The sequence below is a fragment of the Eschrichtius robustus genome, chromosome 5 (genome assembly GCF_028021215.1).
Source record: "Eschrichtius robustus isolate mEscRob2 chromosome 5, mEscRob2.pri, whole genome shotgun sequence".
NCBI classification, from domain to species: Eukaryota; Metazoa; Chordata; class Mammalia; order Artiodactyla; family Eschrichtiidae; genus Eschrichtius; species Eschrichtius robustus.
The window spans coordinates 77,110,778-77,124,030 of record NC_090828.1 but is presented as its reverse complement, the minus strand read 5'-3'; the positions used below and the strand labels follow the sequence as shown (position 1 = coordinate 77,124,030).

The 13,253-nt window shown below is 35.3% G+C and overlaps 1 protein-coding gene across 2 annotated transcripts in view; it reads left to right on the top strand.

The window, feature by feature from the left end:
* The window catches only part of GALNT13 (polypeptide N-acetylgalactosaminyltransferase 13), a 569,026-nt gene that overhangs the window by 342,583 nt on the left and 213,190 nt on the right, over window positions 1-13,253 (top strand). For both annotated transcript variants that reach the window (XM_068543985.1, XM_068543984.1), the window contains exon 8: window positions 11,335-11,452. In XM_068543985.1, coding sequence (XP_068400086.1) covers window positions 11,335-11,452 — 118 coding nt within the window. The remainder of the gene's footprint in view (window positions 1-11,334; window positions 11,453-13,253) is intronic.

Genomic DNA, 13,253 nt, shown 5'->3' with positions numbered 1-13,253 from the left:
GAGGCAAAGATATACAATGGAGAAAAAGTCTCTTCAATAAGTGGTGCTGGGAAAACTGGACAGCTACATGTAAAAGAATGAAATTAGAACACTCCCTAACACCATACACAAACATAAACTGAAAATGGATTAAAGACCTAAATTTAAGGCCAGACACTATAAAACTCTGAGAGGAAAACATAGGCAGAACACTCTATGTCATAAATCACAGCAAGATCCTTTTTGACCCACCTCCTAGAGAAATGCAAATAAAAACAAAAAACAAATGGAACCTAATCAAACTTAAGAGCTTTTGCACAGCAAAGGAAACCATAATCAAGATGAAAAGACAACCGTCAGAATGGGAGAAAATATTTCCAAATGAAGAAACTGACAAAGGATTAATCTCCAAAATTTACAAGCAACTTATGTAGCTCAATATCAAAAAAACAAACAACCCAGTCCAAAAGTGGGCAGAAGACCTAAATAGATATTTCTCCAAAGAAGATATACAGATTGCCAACAAACACATGAAAGGATGCTCAACATCATTAATCATTAGAGAAATGCAGATCCGAACTACAGTGAGGTATCACCTCACATCAGTCAGAATAGCCATCATCAAAAAATCTTCAAAGAATAAATGCTGGAGCAGGTGTGGAGAAAAGGGAACCCTCTTGCACTGTTGGTGGGAATGTAAATTGATACAGCCACTATGAATAACTGTATGGAGGCTCCTTAAAATCTAAAAATAGAACTACCATACGACCCAGCAATCTCACTACTTGGCATATACCCTGAGAAAACCATACTTCAAAAAGAGTCATGTACCACAATGTTCATTGCAGGTCTATTTACAATAGCCAGAACATGGACGCAACCTAAATGTCCATCAACAGAGGAATGGATAAAGAAGATGTGGCACATATATACAATGGAATATTACTCAGCCATAAAAAGAAATGAAATTGAGTTATTTGTAGTGAGGTGGATGGACCGAGAGTCTGTCATACCGAGTGAAGTAAGTCAGAAAGAGAAAAATATTGAATGCTAACACATATATATGGAATCTAAAAAAAAAAAGTAAAAAAGGTTCTAATGAACCTAAGGGCAGGACAGGAATAAAGACGCAGATGTAGAGAATGGACTTGAGGACACGGGGAGGGGGAAGGGTAAGCTGGAACGAAGTGAGAGAGTAGCAGTGACATATATACACTAACAAATGTAAAATAGATAGCTAGTGGGAAGCAGGTGCATAGCACAGGGAGATCAGCTTGGTGCTTTGTGACCACCTAGAGGGGTGGGATAGGGTGGGTGGGAGGGAGATGCAAGAGGGAGGAGATATGGGGATATATGTTTATGTATAGCTGATTCACTTTGTTATAAAACAGAAACTAACACACCATTGTAAAGCAATTATACTCCAATAAAGATGTTAAAAAATAAAGGAAAAAAAAAAGTAGCTTTGATTAAAAAAAAAAAAGCAAATCAAAAAATGGACAGAAGACCTAAATAGACATTTCTCCAAAGAAGACATACAGGTGGCCAACAAACACATGAAAAGCTGCTCAACATCACTAATTATTAGAGAAATGAAAATCAAAACTATAATGAGGTATCACCTCACACCAGTTAGAAAGGGCCTCATCAGAAAATCTCCAAACAACAAATGCTGGAGAGGATGTGGAGAAAAGGGAACCCTCTTGCACTGTTGGTGGGGATGTACATTGATACAGCCACTATGGAGAACAGTATGGAGGTTCCTTAAAAAACTGAAAATAGAACTACCATATGACCCAGTAATCCCACTACTTGGCATATACCCAGAGCAAACCATAATTCAAAATGACACATTCACCCCAATGTTCATTGGAGCACTATTTACAATAGCCAGGACATGGACACAACCTAAATGTCCATCAACAGAGGAATGGATAAAGATGATGTGGTACCCACATACCATGGAGTATTACTCAGCCATAAGAAGGAACGAAATTGGTTTTTTTGTAGAGACGTGGATGGACCTAGAGAATGTCATACAGAGTAAAGTAAGTTGGAAAGAGAAAAACAAATATCGTATATTAACACATATATGTGGAATCTAGGAAAATGGTACAGATGAACCGGTTTTCAAGGCAGAATTAGAGAAGAAGATGTAGAGAACAAATGTATGGATACCAAGGTGGGAAGGTGGGGTGGGGAATGGGTGATGGTGGTGGGATAAATTGGGGGATTCGGGTTGACATATATACACTTATATGTATAAAATAGATAACTAATAAGAACCTGCTGTATAAAATAAAATAAAATTCAAAAAAACAAAAGTAAATTAAACCTTGTCAAAACCATAAAATTAAAATAAACAAAATAAAGAAAGAATAAAAATAGCTTTGAAACTGTGTTCCATAAACTCTACAGGATTTGAGCAAGCTTCCTTTTCTCAGAGCCTAAGCATAAACTTTTAAAGTAACAGTTTCTTCTCTACCAAAATCTGCATCACCTTACTCAACATATGTTCAAATGAGTGTTGTGGTGTGCAGTATTCCACTAAACTTCCCATTTTTTTCTCTGAAAAAACCTTTAATTACATTCAACATGCAATTATTCGTTACTCTAGTAAAAGAATGGCTATGCCTTTGATTCCTTTCTTCTGTTTTCTATATTGAGTATAGTTGACAGAATATGGAAGGACAGAGAGATACTCACAGCATCTAATTTTCCTTTGGTTTCTAAACCTTCACAGAGGTTAACAAAATGAAGTCATTGTATTTTATGATTTGAAAAAATCAAAATTATGGCAATATTTCAACTATTTGCCTCACATTTGTGTAAATAATAAAATATTTATGCTTATCATTTCTCTTTATCATGGTTTATAATATATGGGAAATGTTATTAATACAGAGCTAAACACTAACAGTCTAGATATTGTGTAATTTGACCATTTCAAATAACAGCCTAAAGCTGTGCTATGGTCTCACAAATCTTCTTTACACTTTTTCTCCAGAGATCTTGGTTATTTGCCAAGTAAGATTAAATAGAATCCTGATATATCAAAGGATGAGTGAGAAGAAATGATGTTTCAATAACTTTAAAAGAAATTGCTTTGAAGAGCAGTACTAACATTCACAGGAAAACATGGTACATAAATTTGGAGCTTGAAATCAGAAAAAGTGTATTTTGAATTAGCTACCTCAAATCCTTTGTTGTGTGAGTTATAAGGATAAATTGAGAGATGATGGATTGGCAGATGATTAGATAGCTAGCTAGCTAGCTAGCTAGCTAGCTAGCTAGATAATTTATATGTAGAAAGAAATTGTTTTCCTAACTGGACCACTAACTACCTGGGGGGGTCCTTGAACAAGTCATTTAAATACATTGCAATTAAATTTGGTTGACCAAATCTGTAGGGCTTTTAAAGCTCTAAAATATTACAATTCTATTAAAAATTGATTAGACTCTGAAAACAATAAGATAAAGCTGATTATAATCTTGATAAACAGATGTTTTCCTCTTCTTCATTAAAATTAGTATTTAAATGTGTAGTACTTGCTTTGTGTTGATACTATTCTAAGAGTATTACATTAAAACGTATATCCCCATTTTACAGACGATCAAATTAAAGCATAGAGTTTAAGTGACTTGCTGAAGGTCACACTGTCGGACTGAGTTTTGAACCCAGTCAATCTAGATACAAAGTCTATACTCCTAAAAACGAATTGGCTGCCTCTTAGAGTCTCTTTACTGTCTGTCTGCTTTTCACACACATGGTGGTTATCCCAGTGTGAAGTACGGGATATATTGTCTTATTGGAGAAAATGCAGGCCTTGCATTTTAGCATTACTGAATAATCAAATGTATTCTATCACAATTTCTTTGGACTTATCAAGTTCTGCTGAAAAGCTTCAGTATTTTTCCAGGTCAAATGCTTACTTTTTGAGTTCTTTACTACTCTACATTGTTATATAAAGCTTTATATCTGTAATTCTAAAATACTATCAAACTCAATCCCCAGAACTCTAAGTAGAGGATAAGGTCTTTAAACACCCTAGAATTAGTGAAGGCATCTTTATTATCAATTTAGCAGATGTAAGCAAAGAATTTTTTTTGCAATTTCAGAAATAAAATTGCAGGTGATTTTGACTTTCAAACATGGAAGGCAAATACTCAATATTCATAATACTCAATAAGAAGTGACAATTGCCTTGAGAGAAACAGAGTGCTATAGTACAAGGTAGAAGGGAAAGATTACAGCCAAACTGGAGGGAAGGGGCTTGTACTAAGGCCAGCCTGTATGGAATATATAAACTTTGCATTGACCTAAGAATGGAGCAGGTTTGAACATATAAGGGGAGTTTACAAAGGAAAATTCAAGTGGCAAATTGATGTGAACAAATGCACCAAGGTGGGAAAGTATGAAGCATTTACTGGTATAACTAAACACTTTAAGTACAGATAAATAGTTAAAAGGAATGGAGGAGCTCATTGGGTAGGTCCAGATCCCTGCTGCCAAGATAAAAAGCTGGAATTTATTAAAATAGGTTTTGGAACATCTGGTTAACAGTTTCAGAGGAATTCTGATTTAGAGAAATTAATCTGGCAGTGATTTGTAGGATACATTTTAGAAGTAGCAGACTCTAGAAGCAAGAGAGTTCCATTAACAAATGGTTAGAAATAAAAGGACTAAAATTGGAAAGTGACCATGATAACAGAGATAAGTGTCAAAAATACTTAAGAAAAAAAAAGGAAGTATTTGGGAAATGACCGAATGAGGCAAAAAAGAAAAAGGTGCTGGAAGGTGGTTTGATGAAATAAGGTCTGATGAATAAAGTCTTAGGACGCTAGAAAAAAATAGAGGACTTTGAAAGAGAAACAGATGTGGTAGCACATTCTCAGTTCTATGTTACATACACTGAGAAGAGTCAGAAGGAGTTTTTTAAGTAAACATCTAGTGAGTACTTAGAAAAGCACAACCAATGCAGAGGAGGGAAGAGAGAAAAGACAACATAGATCAGGAGTCATCCTCATAGAGGTGATGGTTAAAGGCATATGACCGATGATCTGATACAGGTAAAGAGTTAGAAAGAGAAAAGTGCCACTGAGAGACCCTTGAGAAGACTATATTTTGGGGAAAATAAGATAATTATTAAGCACATATATCTGCAAAACAATACTGTAATGGTATATTATACTCATGTCACAGATGTGAAACTAAGAGCTTGACTGAGATCTGATAGCCAGCAAGGGAAAGGAAGAGGAAGGGGAATCAATAAGCATCATAAAATAAATATTTAAACTGATAGAATGAAAAACCTCTCTAGAACAATGCAATGGGAGTCAGAAGTGCAAAGAATTTAAGCAAGGAGGTCGGTAAATTGTGTTAAATGCTTTCAAAGGAAGAAGGCAAGGAAAGGCTGTTGAAGTTCATAATCAATGGGCCCTTTCAGAAAGAGGTTATTATAGAGATGGGAGCAAGATCCAGATTCTAGTGAGAAGGTCAAGAGGAGTTGAGGGAGTATGTAGAAAGTATCCTTTCAATAAGGTCACCAGTGAAGGGAATAGAAAATATATGTCCCTGGTTTGAATGAGTAGCAGGATGGAGTGAAGATGTATTATGGTTTAGGGTAGAACTTAGTTGAGCAGTTTTGTAAGCTCAAGGGGACAATCTAGAAATCAAAGACATAAAACACAAATGTAATAGTCAATGAACAAGTAGCTGAAAGAGTACAGGCATAGCTCAGAGATTGTGGGTTTGGTTCCAGACCACTGCAATACAGCGACTATCACAATAAAGCAAGTCACACAAATTTTTGGTTTCCTGGTGCATTTAAAAGTTATGTTTACATTATGCTGTAGTCTTTTAAGTGTGCAATAACATTGTGTCTAAAAAAATATACATACCTTAGCTAAAAAATACTTGCTAAAAAATGCTAACCATTATCTGAGCGTACAGTAAGTCATAATCTTTTGGTGGTGAAGGGTCTTGCCTCAGTGTTGATGCCTGCTGACTGTGGGAATTTCATAAAATAAGTGACAGTAAAGTTTACCCCATTGATTGACTCTTCCTTTCACAAATTATTTCTCTGTAGCATGCAGTGTTGTTAGATAGTATTTTATCCATAGGACTTCTTTCAAAATTGGAGTCAGTCCTCTCAAATCCTGCCACTGCTGTATCAACTAAATTTATGTAATATTCTAAATCCTTTGTTGTCATTTCCCAGTTTTCACAGACTCTTCACCAGGAGTAGATTCCATCTCAATAAACTATTTCCTTTGCTCATTCATAAGAAGCAACTCCACATCTGTTAAAGGTTTGTTATGAGATTGCAGCAATTCGGTCACATCTTCAGGCTCTATCTCTAATTCTAGCTCTCTTGCTATTTCCACCACATCTGCAGTTACATCCTACACTGAAGTCTTGAACCTCCCAAAGTCATCCTTGAAGGTTGGAATCAACTTCTTCCAAATTCCTATTAATGTTGATATTATGACCTCTTCCCATGAATCATGAATGTTCTTAATCGCATCTAGAAGGGTGAATCCTTTCCAGAAAGTTTTCAATTAACTTTGCCCAGATCCATCAGAGGAATCACTGTCTATGGCAGCTATAGCCTAATGAAATGGGTTTCTTAAAGAATAAGAATTGAAAGTCAAAATTACTCCTTGATCCATGGGCTGCAGAATGGATGTTGTGTTAGCAGGCATGAAAACAACATTAATCTTGTTGTACATCTCCATTAGAGCACTAAGGTGACCAGGTTCACCTTAGTAAGTCTCAACAGTGGGCTTAAAACATTCAGTAAACCATGTTGTAAACAGATTTGCTATCATCCAGGCTCTGTTGTTCCATTTATAGTGCACAGGTGGAGTAGATGTAGCACAATTCTTAAGGGCCCTGGGATTTTCAGAATGGTAAATTAGCATTGGCTTCAACTTAAAGTCACCAGTTTCCTTAGCCCCTAACAAGAGAGTCAGCCTATCCTTTGAAGCTTTGAAAGTCAGGCATTGACTTCTCCTCTCTAACTATGAAAGTCTTAAGATGGCATTTTCTTCCAATATAAGGCTGTTTCATCTACACTGAAAATCTGTGTTTTAGTGTAGCCAACTTCAATAATTATCTTACCTAGATTTCTGGATAATTTGCAGCTTGTACATCAGCACTTGCTGCTTCACCTTGCAGGTTTATGTTATAGAGACAACCTCTTTCCTTAAACCTAATAAACCAACCTCTTCTAGCTTTAGAAGCATTCTTCTGCAGCTTTCTCACCTCTCAGCCTTCATAGAATTGAAGAGAGTTAGGGCCTTGCACTAGATTAGGCTTGGGCTTAAGAGAATGTTGTAGCTGGTTTGATCTTCTATCTAGACCACTCAAACTTTCTCCATATCAGCAATAAGGCTGTTTTGCTTTCTTACCATTCATGTGTTCACTGGAGTAGCACTTTTAATTTCCTTCAAGAACTTGCCATTTGCATTCACAACTTGGCTGTTTGGCACAAGAGGCCTAGCTTTAGGCCTATCTCGATTTTCAACACGCCTTCCTCACTAAGCTTAATCATTTCTAGCTTTTGATTTAAAGTGAGAGATGTAGGACTTTTTCTTTCACTTGAACACTTAGAGATCATTGTAGGATTATTAATTGGTCTCAGGGAATAAGGAGGCCCAAGGAAAAGAAGAGAGACGGGAACAGCCGGATGGTATAGCAGTGAGGACACACACAACATTTATTGATTAGGTTCACTGTTTTATATGGGCGTGGTTCGTGGTGCACCTAACTACAATAGTTAACATCGAAGATCACTGATTACAGATCAGCACAACAAATATAATAATAATTTAAAAGTTTGAAATAGTGTGGAATTACCAAAATGACACAGAGACATGAAGTAAGCAAATGCTGTGGGAAAAATGATGCCGATAGACTTACTCAACTCAGAGTTGCCACAAACCTTCAATTTGTAAAATACACAATATCTGCAAATCTCAGTAAATCAAGGGGTAATAAAAACAACAAAAAAGTATGCTTAGAGTCAGAAAAGAGCTGGCTGAGGGCAAAAGGGTGAATGCTATCCCACAGTGAGAGGAAAGGAGACATTCTTTTCTCTGAGACAAGAGGAAGGAAGAGGCCCTGAGAAACACACATATTAACGTAGAGATTGAGGGAGGTTAAGAGTTCATGATTGAGAGAGTTTAGATTTTATGCATTGCCTCAATCTTCAATTTCTTGAGAAGAGTCCAAAACTTTTGGAAAATATTCAGTTAAAAATGAGACAGGTGAACAAATAGAGGTAAAAGGATTGTTAGATCTTTGTGGACTTGCAGAGGGTCAATAACATGGACTTGTAGCGGGACCAGATGACCTCAGCTTATTACTTTTTTAGTGATTCTCTAGGTCTTAGGAGCAGAGGTAGATGAGGAAGGGTAAGTTTACCCAGGAACTAATATTTATAAAAAGAGAATGGAGTCAGTCAGGCAAGGACAGAGAACCTAGGGTGCTCAGCTAGGTGCTCGCTGACATGGCAGGGTCTTGGAGAAGGGGTGGGAGGAGGGAAGCAAACAATTTCTGCAGGGAGTTATTCTGTGAGAATATGGAGTAGCTAAGGAACGATAACCATCAATGAAGGATAAAAAGTGACTTCCATAGGATTGAAATAGGAGGGGTTAAAAAATTAAAAGGTGTGTTCAGAGAGGCAGATTTCAGAGTTCAACCTCTTGGATCTGAAGTGTTTTTAAATGATTTTGAAATCCAAAATGAGAACATGTATATGGGGAGCCAAAATTAATTGAAGGACACTTAAGATTTTGATTGAATGATTAACATCAGCAACAACAAGAAAGATGTATTACCCAGCCTTATTAACCATTTATAATGTACCAAGCGCTGTGCCAAGTGCTTCAGTTCTATTAACTCAATTCATCTTCACCTACTTACTGTGTGGTAGGTAATATTTGCAGCCATTGGGCTGATTATATTTTCCCCAATAAAATTGATGGAATTGATTGGTCTGACATTGCAGAGACGCAACCTTAAAAAGACAATTTTAGCTAACTCAACTATAATCAAGGTTTTTAATTTTCTAGGTACCCTGAAAACTTAAGGTCTGCACAGGAATATGTAAATAGTTCATGGGGGGACATTACAGAGCAGTTAACTTAGAACAGAACATGCTACACAGCACTGTCTGTGGCTGTAGATATTATTTAAGGCACCATCTCCGGACTGTTTGAGAGAGCTAACTGACATTGCAAATACAAAAAAAAAAAATTCTCCCTAGGAACATCCATCTTCAGAAAATACAAGAATTTTTTGAGCAATATTTTTTTAAGCTTTTGTTACTTTTCAACTAAAAGTAAAACTTGAGTCATTTTTATGGTTAAGTATATAAGTAATTGTAGCCATTTATAATATATTTCTCACATATTTGTAGGAATTATCACCAACTCTAAGATGAAACTCAATACATGTATTTAAGTTAAATGCATTAGTCCCCTATTAGTAAATAGATAAGTGAACAGGCACTCTAATCGTAAAAAATGCATCCTTAACATTCTTAATCACCTGGTTACATTATGATAGGATAATTGCAGCAATTTCTGTTCCTCATTTCATTAGACTATTCAGCACTATAATACCTTATACAGTTATTTCCATGGAGTTCCAAAACTCCAATCAGGTGAGGGTCATGGCTAGTCCGTAATTACCATCTGCTTAGCTTTGTTAGTGTTTCTCTTTATTACTCGGTAGGTCAATGATACTGTTCTTGATAGGAAGCCAGCAAGACCAAAAGTAATAAAACAGCTCGGACCAAGTGAGGCTCTGCTACTCCAACTGATGGACAATTAATTATCTGAGCATAAAACAGTGAGAGCACTGGGAGAAATAGAGAACTCTGTGATATGGTAGATATCCAAGTACAATATTATTTGGTGGTTTTTCAATGAGCTGCACTGTTCAGTTAGAGGACATGATCATATCCTGTGGCAGAAGAGGATATAATTTTGAGAAAAATAGAACATTTGGTTTTCTAACAGTCTCAGACTACCCTTGAATAACTCAGGGGTTAATCTGAGTATAATTTATAGTCAGCCCTTGGTATCCAAGGTTTCTCCACATCAGAGCATTCAACCAACCATGGGTTGTGTAGTATTGTAGTAGTTACTGTTGAAAAATATCTGCATATAATTGGACCCGAGCAGTTCAAGTCCGTGTTGTTCAAGGGTCAACTGTACCTGGATGAGCATTCCAAATCTAAGTTACTGGATCAGTTTCTCCTCTTTAGCAGCACAGTAGACTCACCTGGGAACTTTATACAGTATCAAAGATCTGGCCGCACTCCTGGCCAATTAAAGCTAAATCTGCAGAGAGTGGCACCCAAGCATGGAAATGTATTTTTTAAAGTTGCCTCAGGTGCTGCTAATGTGCTACAAAGGTTGAAAACCTCTATTCAAAAATAATCATTGCTAGTATAGATTCATTTGTGAACAACTAGAACTTTCTTTTTCAGTTTCAGTTCACATTGCTTATACAGAAAGACTTGTGTGGTTCACACATTAACCACTGATTTTAATGAAACTTTTCAAATTAAAAATTAATTATTCTTTTTGAAACTTAACACCTGACTTAGTTTCTATAGAGGAAGTTTGAATATGAGAACCAAAAGTATTTATTCCTAGTAAAAAGTTTTGGATCTTGGCCAACTGTCCTTCTAAACCTGTGAATAGCATACAGGATTTATGTTTATCCATAGGGTTATATGATTCATTCTATCATTTTAATTAGGTAAACAGCTGTAAACAATTAGATATAAAGTTCTATGGTACTTATGATACTTATGTAACTATCATTAGATACTTATTGCCTGTAAACATTTTACAGCATTTAATATTTTTCATATTTAAATAGGCTATAGATCTTTTCATAGAGAAACCACTTCCATATGTTTCTAGAGTTCATATTAAAATAATTTATAATTAGGTGACAAAAGACAATTGGTAGTTTCATGACCAGTTCATCTCTTTACGAATAGTGCTAAGAGCCCTAACTTCTCTTCACTATGCCTTTCAGAAAGGATGTATATGCCTCTGTCTTAAATGGCCAGTGTTCCTTCCTTGTATCTGTTTGATCACCTATAAGAAAAATATAGACTAATCTAAATTTAGTTTTACAGAAAGTGTGAAATAAAATGCTATTTACTAATTTTAAAACCTCTAACAACTTGGCTTTATGTTTCCAGTTTGAGATTTTTGAATACTATTTTTTTAATTTAAAATGTCTCAAAAATATTTGCTGTAGTCTCATGAAACTCCACACATTGTTTTCAAAAGATATTCTTTTCTTTTTGTTTTTTTTTCAACTAGGACCCCTACTATGGCTGGTGGCCTATTTTCTATTGACAGAAACTACTTTGAAGAGATAGGAACTTACGATGCAGGAATGGATATCTGGGGTGGAGAGAATCTTGAAATGTCTTTTAGGGTAATTGCATTTTACTTTATTTTTTGACTCTGAACATACTATGCTGTAGCATGCACATATAGACTCAGTAATTTACTGTCAAATCTTTTTTGTAAAGTGATACAAATTACTGATCAGTTGGCCATTTTAATACTTGTTTAGAAACTCTGCTAGAGTCTTTTTGCATGCAATATTTACTGTTAAATGGGAAATTAGAGGCAATTTTTAAGTTTTCAAAATAATTCTTTTATACATAATTCAAAGACACTAGGGCTTTTCTAAAAAGACGGGCTTTATTTTTTAATAAAGCATTATCCTATGAAATCACTTTGTGTTTTTGAACTGAAACTTGGAAGTGTTTATGATATCTGAATTTGCAAGTGCTGCTTGAGGTTATTCTCAAATACCTTTAAGAATAACCTGTGGCCAGAGGAATTCTGGGTAATTCAAGTAACATGACTGTTTTCACAATCATAGACATTATTGTTTGATAAATCAGTTTTAATAATGCAAATGCACTTATTAAACGGCCTTCCAAGTAAACGAAAGTTAAGAATTAATCCCTCGTATGACCAATACTAGGAAGCATATGAATAATTTTAATATATTATTACATTCAAAAATTTTAAATACACATAAATGTTCCTTCTTACTAAGAAACAATAAGGGATAGCATACTGTTTTTTTTTTTCAAACCACATTCAGTATCACTTAAAAAATGAGTTAAATTAATAATACTGTTGTATTTTCTTTCCTATAATTTAACCTGAATGATTTGAAACACTGTATCATTTTGCTGGCATTATTTGCACAACAAAATTATTAGAGTTTAAATATATTAATCTATGAAGTTCAAGAGTTATGCCTTTTAATTTCTTATTTAGAAAGTAAACTTTGTTTTTCACAAATATAAATATGTTTGATGTTGTGTAAGCAAATGTTAAAATTTGAGAATAAGAATTACTTTGAATTTATATAATGTGGAATTTAATGGATCTTGGATAATCTGAATTATTTTAAAAGGACTAGGATGTCCTTGTTATACAACTTTTTGCCTATAAATCTTCCTAATAGTCCAGTGTCTGAGAAGATCATTAGTTAATGAAATTTTATTCTTCCCATATTTGCTTATACACTCATAGTCGGATGGAGCTTGCCCCACAAGACTTAGTAGCATACCCAGGAATGTCTTCTTGTTATGAAGTACAGAATACATCTTTGCACAATCTTTGGGACATTTGGGGACCCAACTTTTTTACTCAGTGTAGTTCTCAAAGTACAGAATATAAGAGCTGACAGTTTAAAAAGGAAGAAGAAAAAAGAAAGAAGGAAAGGAGGGAGGGAGGGGGGAAGAAAGGAAAGATAGTATACTCAAGACCTGAAAAACAATTTTCTCTTACCCTTAGATTTAATGAAGAGAGTATTTACACATTCATTAACCAATATTCCTTGGATGCTGTGCTGGAAATTCATAAGGAAAAAATATCAACATAGCAATACTACTCTTACCTAGTGATCCTATTGCCCATCTGTTTTTCCTTCTTTCCTAACATTCTTATTCACCTCTTTTCTGCTCACCTGTTAAGCTTGATTCTCTGCCAGTAGACTCCCCTTACTTTCATCACAGAGCTCCCAGATTAGATGGATGCTCTTCATCTAACTGATGGAAAGATGTGTCAGGGAGGAATGTATTAGGAAGGAATTTAGTGGAATAATATGATATGCCAGGAGAACATGATCAGGAAATACAACAGAGATATTAAAGTATCAGAAAGGAAGATTTGAAAATATGGTATGTGATGCAGATACCAGGTGAACAGAG